Source organism: Nyctereutes procyonoides, unplaced genomic scaffold (genome assembly GCF_905146905.1).
Source record: "Nyctereutes procyonoides isolate TBG_1078 unplaced genomic scaffold, NYPRO_anot_genome, whole genome shotgun sequence".
NCBI classification, from domain to species: Eukaryota; Metazoa; Chordata; class Mammalia; order Carnivora; family Canidae; genus Nyctereutes; species Nyctereutes procyonoides.
Genome location: NW_026575051.1, coordinates 49,417,721 through 49,442,707, shown reverse-complemented (window position 1 = coordinate 49,442,707; position 24,987 = coordinate 49,417,721). Strand labels below are relative to the sequence as shown.

Here is a 24,987-nt window from a genome sequence, read left to right as displayed (position 1 = left end):
ATTACCTAATTTCTATATTTTCATACATTTTTAAAGAGTTCTAAAGTACCGAAAATCTTGAAAAGAAGAAAATCTGGGATAAATACTCTGGTGACATGGTAAGAAAAAATCCTATGAACTCTGATAGCATGTTCCATGTCATTGGTATATACCATTAAAATGTAAATGTAAATAAGCATAAGTTTTGCAAATTAGCAATTTGTTGAAATGGCTGGCTCTTTAGGAAAGAAAAAAAAGAAAGAAAACTACATACTTGGGGTTGGAATCCTTTAGGGCATAAAAAGGGATAGAATCCTTTAGTTAACTTGGTTATTTGCAGTCGGTGTGTCATCTGTGTGAGACTGATGTCATGCAGATTGAATGCAGAGGCAAACTTGGTGTGTGTGTGTGTGTGTGTGTGTGTGTGTGCGTGTGCGTGTGTGCGCTCGCTTGCTTTAAAGCCCCACTCCCAGAATATGAAGTGAGTGTGAAGGGCACCACAACAACCCCTGGATCTGTCAAGAATGTACCTATTTTTAACAAACTGGATCAAGTGTCAGCCCTCAATAGGAGATGAAGAAGGGGGTAGAGACCGTGTTCTGCAGCTTGAGCGGATGGTAAACGGCCCTCTGGCGTGTTTACAGTACAGCTGTGCATTCTTAATGGCTCTGCCGCTGCCATGTCAGGTAAAGTTTTCTTTGCACGTGATGAATGGCAGAGAATTCTTTAGCAGAGGGAACCAAAGGAGCTGGGAGGAGGGAAAGGGAAGGGAAGAACGGAAAAGAGAGAGAAAAAGAAACACGCAGCTCCAGAGGGAGATAGTCTGTGCTTTGCAGTTGCTTGTGTGGATAGAAACCAGATGGTGAGCTGGAACACCCGCTTGGCTATCAGAGGAGCCAAACATATGGTTAATGGTCGGGAGAAATAGCTTTCAGAGCCAGGGCTTTGCTGACTGCTTCATATTACAGATTGTTACAGTGTGTCATTACATTGCCAACCTAAGTGCTTAATACCCACTGCGGGCGCTGGGCATACACTTACAAGAAGGACTTTTAGCTCTTTGCTGGCTCTGAATGCCAAAGTGACATCATAGGGAGGCTTAAAATGTCTGGTGTTGGGAGGTAGGGAGAAGAGTAATTTTGTAGTGGAAACAACATTTTTTTTCTAAGCCAAGCCTTCACTCCACTGAACTCTGCTGTTTTTCAGAGAACCATTTCATACAAGAATGAATCTGTGTGTGTGTGTGTCTTTCTCTCTGTCTGTCTTTCTCTCACACACACAAACACACATACAAGTTCTGAAACAGAAATCTAAAACACAGGCCATACCCGCCCCACCCCCAATGGATTTGACAGCCCCCTTTCACCTGGAAGCCACATCACTGCACTCACAGAGCCTGCATTTGAAGTCTCTGTTCGGGGAGCTTTGGGCAACAGCAGGCCTGTGTTATCTAAGGAACTGCTGAGCCCATTCATCTGCTTTTCACGGCCCGCTTCCTTTTATTTTTAGCCAAATCCGTCAGGCCTGACAGGCGGGTAATTCGAGCCAGAGAAAGGGCAGAGCTCCAGGTCCTTTCCACAAAGCAATTCTTCTCCTCCCTCCTGGGAGGGCTCCAGACTTGGCCTGCTTCAGGCAGATGGATTTGTTGAGTCATGTGAGATCATTTACACAAAAACACAGTGAGGCAGTGGAAATTTAAAAAAAAGAGATGAGAGAGAGAGAGAGAGAGAGAGAGAGAGAGAGGGTGGGGGAAGAGGAAGGAGGAGGGAAGCCAGGGGGAGTGCGTGCTGCCGTGGCTGCTGCGGAGCATAGGAATTTTGCAGCGAGGCAGCTAGACTGAGGAATGTTGTAGATTCATTTGTGTATAAGGTAATGTCTAGTTTACACAGCGGGGTGGAGCCAGGCTGAGGAGGCTCCTCGAACTGCTCGCCTGTATTTAACAGCAGAAGGGGGTGTGGGGAAACTTTTTTTTTTTTTAATTTTTAAAGCAACGCCCACCAAACAAAGACCACACTGTTGACAACATTGGGTTCCAGTAGCAGTAAACTACCAACGGAATGGTTTAGAGAAAATGAGTTTGCTCTGTGATGTAATACAAGTTTGCTTTGTCCTGACTCCAGCATGACTGAGGCAGCAAGGGAGGGAGGAAAGGAAAATTGGAACAGGGCTCTTGGTTAATGGTTTCCAGAAATTATTTAGCAGGACTTGAGTGGAGGGAGGAAAGTGGGATAATGTGGAGAATTACTTCGAGGTGTACCATAATTGCGGTAGGTAAAATAAAGTCATTACTATGGCTTCGTTGCTCAAGAGGAATTGAGCAACGATTTTGAAATGCCACAGAAGGTATCATTTTTCCCTACCACAGTATTCCTTTTCCTCTGGCTTCTGGAACATTAAAAAAAAGCCCAACTCTTGCATCATGGTAAACAGTATTAACAGTTAGTGAATCAGTTTTGTTTACTTTTTATACCACAAGCCTCTAAAACATTCCATTAAAAAATTGTCTTCTGCTCATTCATGAAATTCTTTTTCTTCTTAGATGTGCTTACATGCATTAGCCGGGCATAGAAGTGGGTTTTTTTCCTTCTTACGCTGGACTAATAAAAGACTTCATGAGAGAATAACAACTGGGTTATCTAACCGTATGTTATTATGACCAATGTAGTGAGAGTATGCTATGTGGAGGAAAGAGAATATTTTGAAATAGGTTCAGAAAATTAGGAATGGGAGAATTTCAAAATGTACAATGATTATTTTCACTGTGACACATTTCTGCCAATTCTGCATTTATTTAGAGTCCTACTACGTAACTGTTTTCCTCAGCCTCCCCAGCACCACCATCACGGTAGGTCACCATTACCACGGTTCCTCATACTTGGTTGATAATTGTAGAAGTTGAAACATTTTGCCACGTTTTCCAGACCTAGATATATTCTGATTATATATATGGTTTTAGTAATCATAGAACTTGGCTCATAAATTCCTTCTATGAATACTCACCACTGAGTTATAATAGTAAGCACTCAATCACACCTAACAGTGGTGCTGAAATAGTCTAATCTAATATCGAAGCCACTCCACTCTTATCCAGGCAGCTCTAATGACCTAACTTTGCATAGGTAAAAGACAGTTTTCATTTTTTTTAAAGATTTTATTTATATGACACAGAGAGAGAACACAAGCAGAAGGAGTGGCAGGCAGCGGCAGAGCAGGGAGCTCCATGCAGGACCCTGGGATCATATCCTGAGCTGAAAGCAGATGCTTAGCCCACTGAGCCACCCAGGTGCTCCTGTTTTCATTTATTTTATTTGAAGAGAAAATTGGTAAATTTTTGTGGTTTTTAATTGTGCACATTTTGACTATAGGAGGTCAACATTAGTTATGTGATTAAGAGTTGTCATTATTTTGGGTGACCCAGACTGCTGAACAACAGTATCTACAGTGAAGACTTAAAAATATAGCAATGACTAGATTTTCCTTAGGGCTCTGCATGAGCCCTGTAATATTCTTGATATATTTTTTAAAAGCATATTTGTCAGGGGATCCCTGGGTGGCTCAGCGGTTCAGCGCCTGCCTTTGGCCCAGGGCGCGATCCTGGAGTCCTGGGATCAAGTCCCACGTCGGGCTCCTGGCATGGAGCCTGCTTCTCCCTCTGCCTGTGTCTCTGTCTCTTTCTCTCTCCCTCTCTCTCTCTCTATGTCTATCATAAATAAAATAAATCTTTTTTTTTAAAAAAAAGCATATTTGTCACAGAAATTTAGTTAACATCTTACAACTAAATGTGTATGTATGTTGCTTAGATAAATGTGGTCACCATAAACATCTATATGATCTGGGATTTTGTTTTCATTTTGAAATGGAAGCTTTTTTGTTTACAAGTTCATTAAAAACTGAAAACTGTTTCTGTAAAGACAAAAAAGATTTGCCATTATTTTAAACCTACGCACATCCTTGAGTGTTCCCTCTGCATCAGGGTTTCTGGGCACTGTTGACATTTTCAACTAAATAATTCTTTATTATGGGGGCTGTTTTATGCACAGTAGGATATTTAGCAGCATCCCTGGCCTCTACCCACTAGATGCCAGTAGCAGTCTCCCCCAGGCATGACAAAAAGAAAAAAGAAGTCTCCATGCCTCAGAAATGTCTCCTAAGGGGCAAAGTCACCCTGGCTCAGAACCTGTTTCTGCTGTATTCTTATTTTGGTTTGGAAGTTTCTTTACCTCATGAGCTGGGCACTCAGTTACTTTTGAGATCCAATTCAAGGATATAAAGTAACATTTTCCCTCCTGCCATTTATCCTAAAAGGGGGAACCCCAAGTTAGGTCAAGTTTTCCAAGGCTCAAGCTAGGCATTTTGGGGGGAAACTTTTCCTCCCAAAAGACCTAGAGTTTTGTCCAACAGAGCAGTCTCTCTCTCAGTGCTGGCCTTGGCAGGTGGAACCCTTCAGGGCCGTGCAGCGACTTTCCCAGAGCTGTTCAAGAGGAAGTGGCCCCAGCGACTGAGCTTGGGGATGTTGACATAAGAAGAAAGGGAACTTCTCTGCAGGGACCGGAGCAGAGAGCCTAGGCCACAAGTTCAGTGGCTCGCTGCAGGCTCTCCGCCTTCATATCCAGCCCCAGAAAGAGGGAAAGGCGGCGACAACAGTTCTTTCTTTGGAGCAAAGCAGACATCCTCCCCATCCTGATGGCTGTGGTCTCAGAAGCTGGAACTCTCGTTAAACCAGGAATGTGGAGCTCTCCGCAGGCTAAGGCAGGCATAAATTTCCTCTGTTTGTTTTGTGAGGACTAGTGTCGACTGCTGTAATGAGATCAGAGGATACCCCAGGGACAAGGCCTCCAGGTCGGCTGCTGGAGCCGTTTTCTGTGGCTGTTCTCTTGGCTGCTGTGGAAGAACGCAGTGACTCCACCGACCTCGGTCATGATGTGGGGGGGTGGTGGTTGTGCCCTCCTTTCATTCCTTGCCATCTTGCCTCTCCGAGGCTGCCAGAACGTCAGCGTGCAGTCATCCAGTTCTAAGTCATGGAAAAGCTCGTGTGAGGCGGATTCCTTTCCTCAGACCTGAGGACGGACCTGGTTGTGTGCGGGAAGTGCGGTCTTGTACCGGGAGCTGACCTCCTTGGGAAACTGCCTGCACTGCTGATGCTGGCTGAGGGTTCGTTTCTCAGCTCCTGGGCCCCCCTATGCCCTTCCTCACCCGACATTGCTGTGCTAGGAAGAGTTAGGGTATGAGTCACAACAATGTAGCGTATGCTACAAGGGACATATTTCTGGCTCTAGCCTGGATTATAGCCAATTGGCCATCTACAGGACCCTAAATATAGGCAGAGTTGAGTTTAGAGATATCCCCAAACTACATATTTCTGGCACCACAGTATACACTGAGCTGGTTCAGCCTGGCCCACTTCTAGCCCCCTCTGCCCAACTCTTCCGCCACCCCCACCCCCAATCCTTAGGTATGTTGGATAAAAGAGAAAATAGAACTTAATGGGAAATTCCCATGTGCCAGAAGCCATTGATGCCTCAGGCTTGTGAGTGATCCAGACCTGGCCAGATTCTAGGGGGTGTGATGGTTCACTTCCATGGGAGCTATTTGCCAAAAGGGGCAAGTAGAATTGCCCTTAGAGTCTGTGTCGGGCTTTGAGTTTGTGTGTTTAGGGTACAGTGATAGAAGATGGAAATCCAGGGTTATGCCGTTTGAATAGCTGTGGGGTCTGCAGTTCACTACCTGCACAGTATAGGAACTTCAGTAGTTTTGACATAAACACTAAGCTGGTTTGAGAGCATTAAAAGCTGTAGAGTCCTGGTAGAAGCAAACACTAGGTCCCTCTGGAAAGGTTAACAACCCAGGACGTGATGCAGCCTCACAGAGAACAAGCCACGCTAAGGAGAAGCTGGTGTATTGGGAAGTACGGAATGAGAGCCTCAGGAAAGCAGAGGTTAGTAGTAAATCCCTGAGACTGCTTTTGACAAGGGCCCGTCCTGCCAAATTGAGCTTCCTTCTGAGGATTAATGAAAGTCCCCTCCCAGAGGAACAGGGCATTACGCCCGACCTGATTTACTAAGCAGATGAGTTTCAGTTGTAAGCACCAGCCCCCAGTAAGGCAATCGCCCCTTCATTACACTTGTCCTCAAGGTATTCTTGAGAATATTTAAATTCTCTATTGGAGAGATAGCTGGTCTCCTTGAGCTTCTGTAAAGAGATACCTTTCTAGCGATTTCCCTTGCCATCGGTTCCTTTTCAGTGGGTCATTCTGAAGTAACCTGCTAACTAGGCTTTCTGTTAAATTATTTTAGCTTCTCAGCAAATCACAGGAAATGTGTTTGCCTAAATTGTTAAGCAAACCCCTCCAGGGAGAAGGAAGCCGGGATTGTTTGAAGGTCTCTGGGATTCTTTCAGAATAATATCAGAGAAAACCAGGTAGTCAGGCATGGCTGGTAAACCATCTTAGATGAATACAGTTTGGCCTTCTCAATCCATGGTGGACAAATGGATAGGGGATTTCCTAGAGCTCTGGGCAGCCACCAAGTACACCCCATGCAGTGACACGCAGTGTTGGCAGACATGAACTCAGGATGCTGAAATGAAAGCATGCTCCTTTATTTATTAATAGGGTGATGAAATCTCTTAGGTGTAACTTTTTCTGCTGAGGCATGCAGAGGGTACCAGAAAGTACCCTCTTGACTTAAAAAGCGATGCCATATATCTTAAGAGAAAATTCTTCAATCTTTTATTCTTAATTTGGACCTGTTTTTTTTTTTTTCTTTTAGTCTCAAAATGTTCTGGCCAAATGAGAAGTAGATATACATTTTGACATTAAAGCATCAGAAGAGGATAAGTGGAAATAGGCTCAATCGGTGCCAGATTTAAGGAAGATCTTCCTGAAAGTTTGTCTTAGTTAGGGCTGCTATAACAGAACACCATAGACTGAGTAGCTTGAACAATGGTATATTTCTCACAGTGCCGGAAGCTGGAAAGTCCAAGATCAAGATGCCAGACCATTTGGTTCTAGTGAGGGACCTCTTGCAGATGGTTGACTTCCTGGTACATCCACACACACGGCAGGGAGAGGGGAAGAGAGAAATTGTGCACACACATGCAGGTTCTCTGGTATGTCTTCTCATACTGGCACTAACCCCATCATGAGGGCTCCACCCTCATAACCTCATCTAAACCTAATTACCTGCCCCAAAGCCCTGCCTCTAAATACCATCACATTGGGAATTGAGCAATCTATGATTTTGGAGGGTATAAACATTCAGTCTATAAAATTATATAACAACATTATAATTACATTTTGCATATATTGAAAGCCTACTGTGTGTGTAGGGTGGTGGGACAGGTGCTGACTATTTGGGCATAAAACAGAGAAGATATCTTCCTTTGGAAAACATAGAATCCAGTAGGTGGTTGAGAGGTAAACTCCTACGTGCAATTACATGCAGAATGAGGTAGTGCTGAATGGTGATGGGAAACAGAGGAGGGGAAGGACTTCATCTCTTAACACCATGCATTAAATACTTTCCTCATGTTACCCCATTTAATCTTCAAAATAATCTTAGGACATATAAATAATTTCCCCCCATTTTCTGGGTAAAGAGATAAAGACTCAGGGAGGGTTAGTAACTTACTGAAATCATGTGCAAAGACACAGAATTGATAACTCAGATGGAATGACTTTCCCACTCTCCTGGAAGGCTTGCTGCACCATGAAGCCATAGCCCTATAGCCCTGGAGGGATCAGGAGACAGAATGGGAGCCCCCAGTCCTGGAGATTTAAAGAAACAGTCCCATGACTTACACAAAACGTATATGATGGAAGATACAAACTGGCGGACCAAATCCAACCCCAATTTTCCAAAATGGTAACATAAATTGCCAACATTGAACAAGCACATGACTTTACATAATCTCTCCATTTTCTGTCCTTCTTGATTATCAGAAGCTCAGGGAACATGTACTTTGTTCCTACTTTTCTGGATTTGAGTGGCAGCCTCTCCGGGGATCCCTGTCTTCATTGGGAGGGAATGACAACTCATTGTCTTCTCTGGCCTGCCCATTCCTTCATCTTATTCTTTCTTGACTCCTGTAGGCATCTGAATCTGGGTCCACTGGTTTAGATAGTCACACAGGCAAGAGGAGTAGGCTGAGCCAGGTAACCCCTTGGGAGTTCTATATTGTGCCTTTAATTAAGATATTCCTAAATTACTGAGGGACTAAAAATGATCTTTTATAGAGTGATAGCCCTGAATCTAAACATTTGATATCGTTGTGTATGATTTCATGAAGTGGAAGAAGCCTTCAACACGTGTGCCAGAAGTAGTCCTTTGACAGCAATGGACACACACTATCACTTGGCATTCTTACTACACCTCGTTTAGCTCTCAGGGCAATGTTTTTGTGCCCCCAGCACTCTTCTTTATAATTTATAATCCTCTTATTTCCTCTTCCTTATCACAATTTCTTGTTGAACCATTGGCCATACGCTAGTTGAAATTTCGGAACACTAATTTTCAAATTGTGTTACCAGTCCTTGGGGAAGAAGAAGGCCTCTAATCATGCTTGATGGGAAGATGCTCTCATCCTTCTGACTTGGGTTGGTGGTTTTCATGGCATATTGTGAAGGCAGGGCATGAGGGCAAGGCACAATGGCAAACATTGCTCGTTTTCTTAGGGCAGAACTGTGTCATGGCATGTTTGCTGCCTAAATGTGCGGGTGGCAAGGACAGCAAGGTCCTGAAGAACCAGAGACATATGTTTGCTGTGATTTTGAGGATGGAGAAGGGCCTTTGGGGAGTTCCTCAAGGAGCTCTGCTCTGATTCCTCTGCTTCTCCAGAAAGGAAGGAGCCAGCTGTGTGGGAGCTATGTGTGCATTTAGGGAATGGGACGGGGTCTGTTTGTTGCTTGACTTTTGGATCCTTTAATCCCAGCACCGTGCTCCTTAGTGTGGAAGAGAGGAATTGGACTGTCTGTAAGAAAATGGTCTTAAGTGTATCCAGTCTTGTACAAGGATTCTATCCAATTGAAGGTTGTCAAGATTTCACTTCAGAGACATGTAAATTATTCCAACTCATAAAAGCAGGGGTTGGAGAGTATTAGAGATGTATCTTTCATCTGTTTGTCTGATTTTCCAAGCTCCTAAGTCCTAGATTTAGAGAATTTCCTGTAGAGTTTTGTCCTCTTGCCTTTCCCCCCTTTCTCTCCAAACCCTGTTTGTGTCTTTATGACTTTGCTTAATTCTTCCTCACAAGTTCTCGGATCCTCATGCTTGAGCTCTCTGTCCACCTAAGCTGCTGGATTTGGTGGTGGGAGGGAAGAAACAAGAGGCAGTTCCACAGACTGATGTCAGGGTACATTATATCTAAAAGCCTGCAAGGTCATTAACCTTGTGAGTGACCTGCTTGCTCCTAGGGGCCTATTTCCCATAGGAGTGCCTGAGCAACCCAGCTCTGTGTTATATAACCAAAGCCTTCTAGAAAGAATGTCTTAGAAGGGGGTGGGAGAGCTGGAGTGGGGAGAAAGCCCAGATCATCATACTCCGTTCTGTATTGGTAGTATTAGTTGCATTTTCAAAGGCCAAAAAATAGCACTACACACACACACACACACACACACACACACACACACACACACACACAGCCCTTCGACATGTTTAAGAGTGTCAAGAGTAAGAACAAATACTCTAAAGAGTACTCTTGTTAGCTAGAGTAAAGAGACTAGAATAAAGTTGGCTTATGCTGTTCTCACCATACCCCTATGGCACATTATCAGTGATCCAGGGAAAATAGACTTCTCTCTGTGGTAGGTGGAGGCTGATGGTAAATAAATAGTGGCGAAACAGGTAAGCCCGGTCTTAACACTACTCCGGCTCCACTTGCTGACACCCAGAGAAGCTGTAGGATGCGGTGCTATCACCAGGAGCCTGAGTCTCTCCGTCTCTTCTGTCCATGAGGACCTGGCTGGTGAGAGGCACTTGTCTGCATCACTGAACCTGTCTCTAGATACCTTTGCTTACCTGCCCTTTCGTTTTCTTCTCTCTTTGTAGCCTTCATCTTTTCTGTTCATTCTCTCTTTGATCTCTTATTCTTGCCCTGTCTCTACTTTTCTGCTTACTCACACTTCTCCCCACCTGGAAAGATGAATTACATTTCATTAACCTTTCCGGAGCCCAAGGTTGACCACAGGCTTTGTTTCCCATGGAGCCAACTCTGTTAGGATCAACTGAGTGGAAGTCACACTTTAGCTTCTGTGATTGACTTTCTCCAGGCACCCTTTGAAAGGTATCTATACATGCCTTTTGTTTAGTATCAGAGGAATCCAACTTCGTGAACGATTAAAAAGAAACACTGAAAAATAGAATAAAGAAGAAAACTCCCTTAATTCCACTATAGTAACATACATATCTTTCCCCCAATACTTTATATTTATGATGCGATTTCCTTTTTTAAGCTCTGTATTTCTCTAAGCTTCTAAATGGAATTGGCTGCAAAACAACCAGGTCCTCTCTGTTTCAAAGGAGATTTAAAGTACTTGGTACAACAAGGCCAGTCTTTTTGGTTGCTGGCCAGAAGCAAACTGACCCAATTTCTAAAACTGTCATCTGTATGCTGAGGTGTTTTTGGTTAATGATGGTGTGTATGGTGTGTGTGTGTGTGTGTGTGTGTGTGTATTAAGAGAGATCTCTCATTTGTAGGCTTTGTGCATATTTTAATTCCGTAGTATCTTGAAATGAAGCCACTTGCAGCCCAGGGTCTACTGCCTATGACAGCATGACTAAGAATTCTGAATCTGGTTTCCTAATTTAAAAAACTACCCCTCAGATCAATATCAGTACTATCTGAGAGCACTAATATAAAAGTATATTGTACAGTTTTGAGCACTGTACAGCTGTAAGATATTCTTAATATTTTTCTAAAACGTTTACAGTCCTGGACATTAAGAGATTTTCCCTTTTTAAAAAACCGCAGAGGCAATTTGCAATGATTGTCAACATTGTGTTTAAGAGTCAACATTATGAGTACATCTTCCTAGGCTCTGTGAGTGAGAGCAAAGAAAAAAAAATCTAAGCATAATATTTATTAAGAATTTTCTATGTGACTAATATTTCCCTCAATGAGTTTTTATTTTGGCTTTGTTGTAGAACCAACATACGAGAAAATGACAAGACCACTTAGAGTGGTGGGGGGCACAGGGGAGGATCCATAATTATTTTAGTGCAGACTGTATATCTAAGATGTGAGGGAATGGGGACTGTGGCATGATTGGAGCTGGGTGGAATTTCCTTGGGGAAATTATGTTCAAGAATCTTTGTCTGTTTATTATTATCTTCTTGTGCCCACCTTTCCTGTGTTGATACCAATGTGTACATTTTAATGGAATTGTGATATCAGGCATCTATGCAAGGCATTCGGACAAGTTTCCCAGTTAAGTGCTGGACCGTAGGTTTTAAGTGGATTGAATTTCATATCTTAAAAAGGAAACAGCATGTATAGAATTCTACTTTATCTTTTTAAGATTTTATTTATTTATTCATGAGAGACACACAGAGGCAGAGACATAGGCAGAGGGAGAAGCAGGCTCCCTGATGCTGGACTCAATCCCGGGACCCTGGGGTCACGACCTTGAGCCAATGGCAGACGCTCAACCACTGAGCCATCCAGGCACCCCTAGAATTCTGTTTAAAACAAATTTATTAGCATCTGCTTCTGGAATTCAGAGTAAAAGTTTTATGCATAATTTTCTTTCAGTCACTGTAAGATTGGTTAGGATTAGATAGTGAGTTTTCTTGACTTTGAAGTAGCAATCGATTACAGTCATACTAGATGTCAAGTATATCAAGTAACAAGGGGTGTTTGGATGTGTTTAGGCTACAAAGAATTCCAGGGTCTCTCTATGTTGTACATCATTCTTAAAATATGTTATTACTATGACTTAATGTGGTATTTTCTTTGGAATCTATGTGTCTCAAATAGCCAGGGAGTGTTCTGCAATTTTGTCTTCCTATCTTCTGATTTGTAAAAGGAATTTAATAATATTATGTTCACAGAATTGTAATGTATGTGGGGTAGGAGTTTATCTTTTGAAAATAATAAATTACAAAGGCATTTTCTTAATGGTGAAAGATGTTAATATGGGGGATATAGCCTTGGACTTCTCTGTGTCCTTGATTCAGCAGACTTGCCAGGGCCTCTTGTCATTCCCCACTGTGCTAAGAACTAAAGGTGATTATGATTAGTGGGATTGTGGTTACTTTTTTCTTTTCCCTGTGAAATTTTCTATATCGCTATTATTATTAAAAAGAATATATATTTTAAAGCACTGTGCTTCTTTTTAAACCTGTAATCCCAGTCTTTTTTTTTTTTAAATTTTATTTATTTAGTTATTCATGAGAGATACAGAGAGAGGCAGAGACATAGGCTAAGGGAGAAGCAGGCTCCCTGCAGGGAGACTGATGCAGAACTCAATCCCAGGAAACTGGGATCACGCCCTAAGCCGAAGCCAGACGTTCAACCACTGAGCAACCCTGTACAGGTGGCCCTGTAATTCCAGTGTTTATGGAGAGGTTCAGATATATAAATCTTTTCTAGATGTAACCAGAAAAAGTAACATAGAAATAAGACAATTACAAGGAACCTTACAGTGTTTGGTTTTCCTCTCAAATTCACCCATACACATTTTCCAAAGAAAAGACTAATCTAATTAAGTGATTGAAGATATTTTCTTTATTTTTCCTTAATATTTGAAAAATTAAGAACTCTGGAGCTATACATTAACCATTTGACTCTAAAATGTAATTCACGGGCAGCCCCGGTGGCGCAGCTGTTTAGCGCTGCCTGCAGTCCCGGGCATGATCCTGGAGACCCTGGATCGAGTCCCATGTCAGGCTCTCTGCATGGAGCCTGCTTCTCCCTCTGCCTGTGTCTCTGCCTCTCTCTCTCTCTCTCTGCATTTCTATGAATAAATAAATAAAATCTTTGAAAAAAATGTAATTCAAGTGAATCAGATAACCTTCTTAAAGAACCAATAGAAAAGCATGGATAAAAACGTGGACTCATTCCATCTGAGGGGATGTTGAATCACCTTGTTCATTTGGCTCATGGAAAACTGACCTCCTGAATTCCCTTATGGTAAGAGCTCTGTGGAAGGTCCTATCTATTAAGCCCTGACAGTGGTAAAGTCAGTCTTCAGCAAATGCCTGTCTCTTCCTTTGTAGGCAGTGAGGAAGGCATTGAGGTCTGGCATGAAGTAAATACTGCTCACATGCTAGATCCTTTCGTTTTTGAAGGAGGTCAAGCCTGAGCAGGAAACTTTTAAATAACTGAGCTCTGGCTTTTTGATCACTATGTCCTCAGTACCCCACATCTAGTGAGTACTGAGAAACTAGTTATTGCATGAATGTTCTTGTTCCTGGGTGCCTGTAGTCACTCTGAACACATAATATCCAGCTTTTCCTTGGCTGCTGACCTGTCTAGAGTCTGTGACCTCAAGACTTTGACTTGACTCTCTAGACCTATACTGCCCAGTATGGTAGCCACTAACCACTTGTGACTATTTACATTAAAATTTAACTAAAATGACATAAAATGTAAAATTCAGCCCTTGCACTAGCCACATTTCACATGGTCAGTAGCCACATGTGGCTGGTGTTACCATTTTGGACAGCGCAGGCGTGGAGCATTGCCATCATGACAGAAAGTTCCATTGGACACAGGACTGCTCTGTGTCTTCCTGAGCCCCAGCTGATAGATTTCCTCTTTGTGTTTGCAGTGCAGCTGTCTGCTTCAGGAAGTGAGGTCTACAGCCACGAGGAGAATCTTCAAGAGCTGCCTCGCATTGTGACATGTCTGAGCCCTTGATCCAGTCCCTGCAGCATGAACAAGGTAAAAGATACCTTTGGGAATCAGCCTTTGTGTCTTCTTTATGGTACCATGAGTTTTCTGGAAACATAATGCCTTTCCATGGTGTGAGAGGTTGCTTCTCCTGCCACAACCATTCCAGGAGTTGGAGAGTTATGTGACTCCGGCAAGCAGTGTTTATAGGCAGGGTCCCAGGAGGTGGTGGCCACTCTGTGGTTGTATAGTCTTCCAGTTATGTCACTTTGTTTGTCAGAGACTTCTGAGCGGCTGAAATATTGGTTGTTACTACAACTTCCTTGGCATAAATATTGAAAGAATGAGTCTCTGGAGCCAGACTACCTGGGTTTAAATATCAGCTCTTCCAAATGCTAGCTTTGATGACCTTGGGCAAGTGGCTTTTCTGTGCCTCAGTTTCCCCATCTGTAAAATGCTGATGATAACAGCAATGTTGTTAAAAGGATGAAAACAAGTTGATATGTACACCAGTGCTTAAGGTGGTACCTATCTACATTACAAGCATTTGACTAATATTGGCTATTGTTGTTTTTGATGTTGGGAACACTATTGCCCCTTAGATATTGTTACAGGAGAGTGTTGAGTGTATTTGCAACATTTCCATTTGTTCCTTGATTGACTCAGCAAGTTGGTTACCAAGTGGGCACTCAGGGATGAACAATGAATGAGGCTTAGGTTTTGCCTATAGCAGGTGACAGGCTTGGGTATAGTGTGGCTAGTGTTTTCATGAGATGTGTACCAGAAACTCTGGAGGCACAGAAGGAACATCCAACTTTAGGAGATATGGAAAGAACTGTAGAGGAGGTGACATTTTTGAGTCAGATCCTGAATGATAAATGGTCATTTCTTAGACACAGAAGTAGGGCAGGGCATCCCAGGTAAAGAAAACAGGCTATGTTTAGGCACAAAGCATATGAGAAAGTCTGGCATGTTTAGAGAACAAAGAGCTGGGTACAGCAGGAATTCTCAACCTCAACATTGTTAACATTTGAACTGGGTAATTCTTTCTAGTGAGAGGCTGTCTCCCACATTGAAGGATGTTCAGTAGCATCCCCTTTCCCTGACTTCAGTCCTGACAACCAAAAATGTTCCCACACATTAGCCAGTGTCCCTTAAGGGAACAAAAATACCCCTGGCAGAGAACCACTGCACTGGTGGAAGATGGTAGTTAGGAACCCAGAGAAGGAGGTAAGGGTTCAATTCTGAGAGCCACTGAAGGATCTAATACAAGCGAGAGACATTTCCAGATGCTACAAGAAGAGGTCAATTATCACATTAGTTATGGGTTGTGATGGAGCTGGACAGTGCTTTTAGACAGTGGTCAAAAGGTATTTTGGAAATCCCCAGGCTTTAAGAGAACCCATTTAGTTTGATGAGATTCTTTACCAGGAACCCCTTTCCAGTGGTAATTTTTCTTATGGCCACTTGTCTGGCCTTCTCGGGATGGCTGCTTTATTGCACTGGAAGAGACCAGAAAATAATAAGCAATTGTTTTTGAGAAATTTTCTTTTGTTTTATATTTTTCTTTTTTCTTTTTTCTTTTTTTTTGAGAGATTTTCTTTCAGCCAAGAGAAGGAAACCTTGTTTTCACCCGCCACCCCTGCTCCCACCCCCCACCAGTGGCTTAAATACTTACTTTTAAGCAGTTTTTGAGAAGTGAGCTTTTGGAATACTGAAAAGTAGGCAGGTGTTCCACCCCAAGCTCACGACTGGAGGGTGGGGAAGAGAGGAGATTCATCACTGTGGCAACTACAAACCTTGGCTTCTATTAGTTAGCTAGAGTTTGGTATACTGAAACACAGAGACAGCTCTTGGGAAATCTGATTGGCAGGCACAGTTTGCAATGACAGCCTTGCCCTAAATTTCTTCAGGGCAACTCAAGACCTGATGTCATGGTTTGGCTCTTGAAACACAGCTGGGAACTAGACTCCTCAGACATTTCAAGTGTCTCAGTAGGTGTGTCTATTGCTTGGGAAGTTATGTTCTGCCTAAGTGGCCCAATGAATGCTTTATTTTATGTTATTTTAATTTAAAGTAGTGATTAAGCATGATGTGTAACCTTCATAGGTCAGCATTTTTCTTACGGTTTTCTTGGCATAAGACAAAGAATAGATCACCCTCTGGGGAGGAAATAGATCTCAGCGTAAATAAAACCAGACAATCATCTCATCAATTAGGATATGTAAGTTAGAAAGTTAGAAATATTTTTGTGGGTGTGATTGATTTTCTTAGATTTGTTCCTAGAAAGTTGGAGACATTTGAATTGTGCACTTTCTACTTCCTTGGATCTACACTGTAGTAACCCCAGCTAGCTTATGGGACACTTTACCCGGGGAGGTGTCACCATGCAGGGTGGCATGGTATCCTAGGGCCCAGTGAAATTACAGGGCGATTCTGAGCACAGTGAGGCATTGACATCTCTCTTTGAGGTTCTTTCAAGATGGTATCTCTAGAAAATAACTAGAATGACCCCCATGGCACAAGGGATTGATTATTTGTCTAATTTAACCAGGCTAACCTGATAGTGAACTGCTGTCCACCAAGTAGGGGCTTCGTTCCAAACATTCTTGAACTTCTGTCTGTAGCAGAGTCGGGAGACTCACCAGGAAGGGGTGCAGTTCTGGGCCACAGACAGCTAGCACACTGGTACGTTGGTTTGTACGGAAGATTTCTACAGAGTGGATACCCTCACATTTATTCACCTTCTTATTATTATAAACAGGCTTGAATGATTGTTCATTTGGGGCTTTATGTTCTAGCCGTGCATGTTAAAGAAATTTTGGGTGCACGGTTTTCCCCAGAGCACTCATTGTCCTTGGCTCTCCTGCACACTTTATTTTATTTTTAAAGATTTTATTTATTTATTCAAGAAACAGACAGAGAGGCAGAGACACAGGCTGAGGGAGAAGCAGCCAAAGGGAGAAGCAGGCTCCATGCAGGGAGCCTGATGTGGGACTCGATCCTGGGTTTCCAGGATCACGCCTTGGGCTGAAGGCGACGCTAAACCGCTGAGCCACCTGGGCTGCCCTCTCCTGCACACTTTAAAACCATCTTTCCAGTTCCATACTCTCCTTAGATCTTTTTACAAGGGCTGACTTTCCAATCTTTATACTGGTCCAAAACTTTATAATCAGGATGTAACTTTAAATTTTGTCACAAGTTTTTATCCTCTCTCCTTTCTCAGGCGTTCTCTTGCTAATATGTATAAATATAGATCCTGTAACACAAATTGTTGCTGGTAAGAAGGGCTAATGTTTTATATTTGTGTTATTCATCTATTGTCATGCTGTAAAGAAAGGATTTTTGGGTATTACTTAAAAAATCATAGCCAAGGGGTGCCTGGGTGGCTCAGGTGGTTGAGCATCTGCCTTCGGCTCAGGTCATGATCCCAGGGTCCTGGGATCGAGCCCCACATCAGCTCCCTGCTCAGAGGGGAGTCTGCTTCTCCCTCTGCCCATCCCCCCACTACCTTGTTCATGCTTGCTCTGTCACTCTCTCAAATAAATAAATAAAATCTTTAAAAAAAATCATAGCCAAATGGGGGTCAAGTTGGACAGGATCGGACTTTGTAGAGGCAAATTAGACAGGAGGGTATGCATTCAGTACATACCACCATGTAAGTTCACAGAACCACACTCACAGCTTCCACTCTTGAAAGCTCTCTCTTCCTAGCAGCAACCTTGGAATTATGACTTTAAACTCTTTCCCTCATGGTCATCATTTTCATGAAGTCATATCACATGCTATTGTCTGTCTTGAATTTATGAGGACACTCCATCTGATTGAAAAATAATCGATTTTACCATTATTATACAGAATGCTCTTCTTCCCCTACAGTGCAAAGGAATCTTCTTGAGAAGTGTTTCTTCCTTCTTATGTTCAAATAAAGCCAAATCTGACTGCTGTTGCTTTGGACAAATGCTATAGCATCAAATGAAGTGGAGCAGTGTGTCTTATCTTTCTTGGTGGGTGGATGCTACTGTTTTGCTCAATATCTACCCAGCAGAATTTTTTTCTCTGAATATTTTACTGTGCCAGGTTTGAGGCAGTTTCACCTTTACACTCAGATCAATATCTCTACAGTCAACTAAAGAGTAAGATTGAAATTTAGTTTCCGCCTTCATTTAGAGTTTTTCTTACTTGGCATCTCCTTAATATGAAGCAGTGAGAAACTAATTACCCCTGGTTCTCTACCTGGCATACACATGACTCTACTTGATTAAACATCAGCTCCTCCAACACACACTTACCTAGTGTATACTGGCTACTGCGTGCAGTACTTGCAGATTATCGGTGAACAAAATAAAGGTCTTTGCCATCCAAAGCTGCTATGCTGGCCAAGGTAATGAGAGTCATCTTATTTCAGAGGTTTAATGTTTAAACATACACCTAACATTAAAACTTCTTCCATTTTAAACTTTTTTCACTTGAAGAGCAAGTTGACAGAGCTATTGGATGCGATGTAAGAAATTGGTGAACAATAAACATGGATCTCTGTCTTCTCCTCTCTAGGACATCCTTGGAGGTTTTACCAAATGACCCATCTATATTCAGTAAGTCTCCACTCTTTTTTTTGCAGGCAGTGGCCAAGTCCCCCTTGTGGCCGACTTTGAAGAAATATTGCACACATCAAAAACTAGTTACATGGAAAAAATGCAAATAAAAATTAAGTGATCTTGGAATATGGAAGGCTTTATTAATCTCTAGTGGCAGAAATTTTAAAGGAAGAGAATGTATTTGACTATAACCTCAAAATTTCCACCAAAAGGTGTTCTGAACTACCCTAAAGACAAAAGACACACCAGGCTAATTATTTACATGTACAACAGAGAGTTAACTTAGCCAATTTAGTAAGAATTCTTATAAATTAATAAGATAAAGATGATTACTAGAAAAGGGGCAAAGAACAGAAAGATAAGACCAATAAAAGAAGAAATATAATCAGCAAGTGACGTACAAGAAAATGTTCAACCTCAACAGTTATCAAAGAAATGCAAATTAAAGCAATGAGGTGGCAGTTTCTACCTATACAATTGATGAGGACTTGTAAAATGTACTCTATCACGATAGGAAAGAGATGACCCAGGCTCTTTTAGACACAGTGAAAGAACACATTCCTCAAGGGAATTTAAACAATGTGTATCAAAACCTCAAATATACACCTTTTGACTCAGAAATTCCATTTCTAGAACAGTTACTCAAGACAATTGCCATGGATGTGTACAAAAACTGAGCCAAGGTGTTCATCACATATTATGATAATAGTACTTTTTAGAAGGCGATAATTGTGATATACAGCCATATAATAAAAGTACCAGGGAGGGATGGAGGAATATTTAATGATATAAAAAAGAGTTTTAAATAAATTGTGAAGGCAAATTATGTAACAATATGTAGTTTGATCATTATTTCATTTTTCAAAAAACATCTATCTGCTCATGCACATCAAAATGTTAGGAGCATTATCTTCTTTTTGCTCTTATGTTCTAAATTTCTTTAGTAATGTACATTCTTTCATACTAAAAATAATATATAAAAAGACATTAAGCTATATTTAAGATATGGACTTCACTATTTTTAAGATATACATGATAGGATGTTGCCCAGAATGTTAGTAGTGGTTTTCTCAGACGGTGGGCACATGGTATGTATTGGCTTCTTATTTAAAAAATATTTTTCTGGGACGCCTGGGTGGCTCAGCTGTTGGGCGCCTACCTTCGGCTCAGGTCGTGATCCCAAGATCTGGGCTCGAGTTCCGCATCAGGGCTCCCTGCGTGGAGCCTGGTTCTCCCTCTGCCTATGTCTCTGCCTCTCTCTCTCTCTGTCTGTGTCCCTCATGAATAAATAAATAGAGCTTTAAAAAATTTTTTTAAAAATTAAAAATATTTTTCTGTATTTTCAACTTTCCTACAGTATTTGTATATGTGAGTAACAATCAGAAAACAAGTATTTTAAAATAACTACCACTCTAGTTGTTTTGCATCTGAGATAGAACTGTATGAAGGTATTTAGTAGACAGAAAAAGAGAGCCCTTGGTCAAAACTGAGATTTAAATTTGGGATTGATTCTGTGTGACATACTACCAGGAAGGAGCTTTTTAATATGTTAATGATTTAGGGCAGTAGTAAGTAGAGCAACACTCTAGAAAAAGATACTGTCCTTTGATTCAGTGACTCAAAACTTTTAAATGGAATTACATCCTCTTACTCAGTATGTGTCATTTCTTCATCCAGCTGTTCAAAAGACTTTGCTGATGGATACAAGTTTAGACCAGTGCTTCTCAAACTGTGGTTTGGGAACGCCTGGGGAGCCCATTCACTGGCCACCTGCTAGGTCAAAACCACTTTCATAATATTGACTTTTTGTTTGTTTGTTTTCTGCCTTTTCCACTCTTTTGAGTATACAGTACAGTTTTTCAGGAGGCTACATGGCATCCAATGGCACTCATCCCTGTGATGGTTATTGGGATGTGGGCTTGTGTTTTCACAAACTGTCTCCATTTTCGTTAAGATAATAACCATTGGTAGAAAGAAGTGACATAAGCCAAAGCTCTTGAAGGACTTCAGTGATTTTTAAGCATGTCCTGAGGTAGGAGTCTGAGAACCAGTAAACTAGACCATGCCTATGTCCTATATTTGGCAATACTTATTCCAAGAAGCAGCTGGACCCGAGGCTCTGAGTAGTGAGTGCCCTGGACGTTGTAGCACATCTGTCCCTACCCTCTTTGTCTTTAATGAAAAACTGCACTTAGTCCTTATTAAAAAAAGAAAGAAAGAAAGAAACTGTTTTATAGAGTTTGTGAGACTAAATGGAACATTGTTAGCACAAGGCCGGCATAGCTCCTGTGTTATGTTGTAAGTCAAATTCTGCTAAATGTGGGCTGTACAGAAACGGTAAAACTGGACCCTCATTCTCTCCCATGGTCAGCACACTGGGAAATTCAGTGACTTTTTAGGAAGAAAACAGAGATATAATTCCCTTCTGAGAGGTATGGGAATATAAACTTAAAATTCAAGTGTAATATCCTAAATGGTTGATTTGATGTGAAGTATGGAGAAGATAAATTTAAAAGAATTAGCTGAATGTGTTTATGCTTATTTGTCTTTAAAATGTGTGCATGTGTATAACTTGTCAATATGGATAAAACACTCAGGCTATCTGAGAAATGCTTCCTAATTTATATAGAATTGTCTCTTGATAGTTTCATAGTCATTTCTACCGTGGAAGCAACAGCAATGCTTTCATTTCAGTACCAAGGCTTCTCCTCTCTACTTACCGGAGACATATTTCAGTTGGTCTCTTAGGTGCACAGCTTGCCTCTGAATCTCTCATGGTAGAGCAGTGGTCAGTGCCTACTTCTCTGAGAAGCAGTCTTCATGGTCCAAGGTGTAAGTTGAAACTCTGGACCTTTCTATCCAGAGAACTGGAGCATCAGATGAATAATGCACCGGTGCACGTGGAAGTCAGCACCAGCCTTAAGACCATGTAAACTCACCGCATTCATGCTGATGTGACAGTGCCTGGACCTGATGGTGGAGGTGTCAGTGGCCTGACTTAACAACTCCCAATTATGTCCGAAAAGATGAAGGAGAATCTGAACAGGTAGGAGGCAAATTAAGGCTTTGGAGCAGAAAGGCTGGACTTTTGGTTTAAGACCATAATGGCCCCACAGCAGGAGAAGAGCTATGTTTTGACATAACTGTAATATAATTTCAAGTCTGAGAGGCCTAGTTTTGAATCATGATAAGCCCTTTGAAATGTGGCCCTAGCTACTGACCATAAAATAGGTTTCACTTGAAGGAAAGAGGATATTCAGTTTCACTTTGATTTTTCCAGTGGCACTTCACATACATTGTGATTGTGGGTTGTGGAATCTTGTTTGTTCTTGTTTTTGCAGATTTAAAGAATAGCGCCTACGATTTTCTTGATTGAAACAAGTTTTGCTTTTTTTTTTTTTTTAATTGATGAACTGCCCCATGCCAGCCTTCATGTGGAGCTTTAATTAAATGTTGACTGAACTGGTGGGTTCTCGTTCTGCATCACCATATCTGCATCACTAAGCCCACACAAGCCCACAGCATAATTAGACAGGTCCTTTGGACATGTGATGAGTGCTGCGACCTTTTTCTTTGATGCTGGTGGTGGCTGGGTCCCTGTAACAAAGAGGCCAGTGGATTCTGGCCTTTGTGAATCATGCGGAGGAATGCTTCTGTCTTCCAAGTCCTCAACCCTGCCCTTTTTCACTCAATTAGTAGGTCTTAATGGGTACAATTAAGTTACATCCTATTTAGTTAATTGGTGATTGGAAACATGACTATTTAGGTACTTAATCTGTGACTTGTCCATCTTTGGAATATTAACATACAACTTAATTTGCCCGATTTTGTGAACAAATCATTCTCAAACGAATGCTGTATATAAGGGCAAGTGCATAACTAAGAGATTACTTCCAACCCCGCTTATTAATGAGTATCATTTAATACTTTAAATTGTCCCTTCCCCCTTCTTTTCTTGTGGTTTATAGCATGTAGCCCTTTGCTTGTATTCCTTCCAGCTTCCTTTTATCTTTTGTCTCTGTAAAATAATCTTAACATTGTTTTCTGTGTTTTCAGAGAACATTGTACTTTTGAATATATGTCCATTATTTTTTTTAAATTTTATTTATTTATTCATTCATGAGAGACACACACAGAGAGAGGCAGAGACACAGGCAGAGGGAGAAGCAGGCTCCATGCAGGGCCCTGACGTGGGACTCGATCCTGGGTCTCCACGATCAGGCCCTGGGCTGAAGGCAGCGCTAAACCGCTGAGCCACCCGGGCTGCCCTATATGTCCATTATTGGCTTCATTCTTAAAAAAAAAAAAAAAATTATTTATTTGTTGGGAGGAGAGGAATAATAGAGAGGAACGGAGAGGAAAAGAATCCCAAGTAGGCTCTTCTGAGCTGAGCACGGAGCCCGAAGTGGAGTTCCATCCCATGATGCCAAGATCATGACCTGAGCCGAAATCAAGAGTCAGATGCTCTGTTAACTGAGCCACCCAGGGGCCCTATTTGCTTCATTCTTTAAAACTTCATACTGTGTTATAAAATTAATAAAGGAGGAGAGATGCCTATTTAGAGTATATAAAACTACATAATTTTACAGGCCTTTCTCAGTTAATATTCAGAAGACATATTTCTGGTCTCTCATAGATGACAATGTTTAGGTTTAAATGAAAACATTTAGATTTTATTAATCACAGCTTATATCTTCTTCTAGTTTATTTCTTTGATTTTCTCTTTTTTTATGAAATAGTTTTGTAACTTCTTACCACCCTCAGATTTTAATGAAGTGGCTTTATCCTGAGAGGCTAGTCTCAATTAGATATAAGTATAAGCAGTTAATTAAGATAACCAACCCAGGCCAGAGAGGTAAAGTGTCATCACATGTGACAGTGATCAAGAAACACCTGTTAATTAGAACAGTAGGATGACTGCAATGAATTTTGGAGGAAAACAAAGATTGGTTGAAATTAGCAATATATGCGTCTCTCTCTCTCTCTCTCTCTTTTTTTTTTCCTAAATCCAACCCATAAACAACTTGTTGTGACAGCTCTAGGCTGGGATTATGGCATTTTGGCTGGAGTCTGATTATAGCTAAAAATAGACATGTGTATTAAAGATCAGAAGAGGAATATTAAACAATTGAAATTTTGTGAAAAAGACTGATGCTGTTTCATTGTAATAATTTCCCCAAAGGCACATTAGTAATGCTGCTAAATACAGACTTTAATAGACTTTAATAGTGTGTACTTTAGAGGCCTGATACACAAAGGAATAATGTATAAAACATTCATTATGGAAAATTGCTACCTTTTTTATTTAATAAGAAATCTGTTGAAACAAAACTATTGCACTGCCTATGGCATTATGTTCCTGGGTATTAGCAGGCTGAAGAATAATTGCTACCAGCTTTTACAGTTTTTCTTACCTATTCTAATCAAGTTGCAATCATATTTACTTATTTGTTCCATGAGTGAAAATAGGGATTAAAAGAAAAGCATTTATATTGGATGGATGCTTGTTCGAATTGTGGCTCAGTCTCCCATTACATATGTAATCTTGGGCACATACCTTAACATCAAACTCCATTTCTTCATTTGCCCGCTGGGGATCGTTCTACTTACCTAGGAAGGTCATGGTGGGAGAGGTTAAATGTTGACGCAGTGAAGGCCCCACAAAATAGGCACTCAATAAATGCTTTCCTATTATTTCCTATTTCCTACATCTGTTTCTCTTTATATTGCTTGTTTCAGTGGATGACAGTTGTAGGGGGAGCGGGAAGGGGACAAGAGTAAGAAAAAGCAATTAAAAAGAAGCCTCGGTAAGCAGCTCTGTCGCCAAGCCTTGCATTGGATTTCAATTTGATTTTAATGTGCTGCTGCTGAGAGCCATGCTGTTGAAAAAGAGAGAAGAGTAAGAAGCAGATGCTCTGGGAAGAACAGTGGGGCATTTATCTCTTTTAATGAGATAACATCATTAGAGTGACAAAGTGCAGTGAATCGATACTTGAAATGGACTGGTGCTATCTTCCCAAAGTGCACCGATTGTTATACTTCCACAGCCTTAGAATCTGCTGAATCACAAATTCCGTCTTATCTGTTGTTGGAGCCACCGACTTTGATCTCGATGAACGGATCTACACCTTAGTGATCTCCACAGGAGCAGGAAAACGGACTAATTGGATAAATGAGAAAAATCCGGGGTGATTTATTAGTTGCCCTGTAATCAAGGAACCTCAGAGAAAGGAGGTTGGGTTTCTTTTTTTCCTTTGGCTTTAAATGGCTGCACATCCTAACTCTCGTCCCCTCCACCCGCTCTCCTTGCTCTCTGTCTGCTTCTTGGTGTAATGTCAGAAACACTAATCATGTCAGACTGTGACACTGACAGCCCTGACATTCACAACAAAGAGACAAGAAGGAGAGCGAGGAAGAAAGACCTCAGAGGGGGAAGATGAGGAAAAGCAGCAGGGGAAGTATTTTTTTCTTGCACAGAAAATCCGTAGCTGCAAAACCAACAATGTTCTGGATACATCACATCCAAGGAAAATTAAGGAAGGAGCGAGGTGAATTCGGATGGAGATAAAATTGGGCTGGGAAG

At 41.5% G+C, this 24,987-nt stretch overlaps 1 protein-coding gene across 1 annotated transcript in view; it reads left to right on the top strand.

The window, feature by feature from the left end:
• The window catches only part of BACH2 (BTB domain and CNC homolog 2), a 356,846-nt gene that overhangs the window by 84,830 nt on the left and 247,029 nt on the right, over positions 1 to 24,987 (top strand). Inside the window, 1 exon segment of the mRNA XM_055330439.1 lies at positions 13,745 to 13,857. Coding sequence (XP_055186414.1) covers positions 13,849 to 13,857 — 9 coding nt within the window. The 5' untranslated portion in view covers positions 13,745 to 13,848.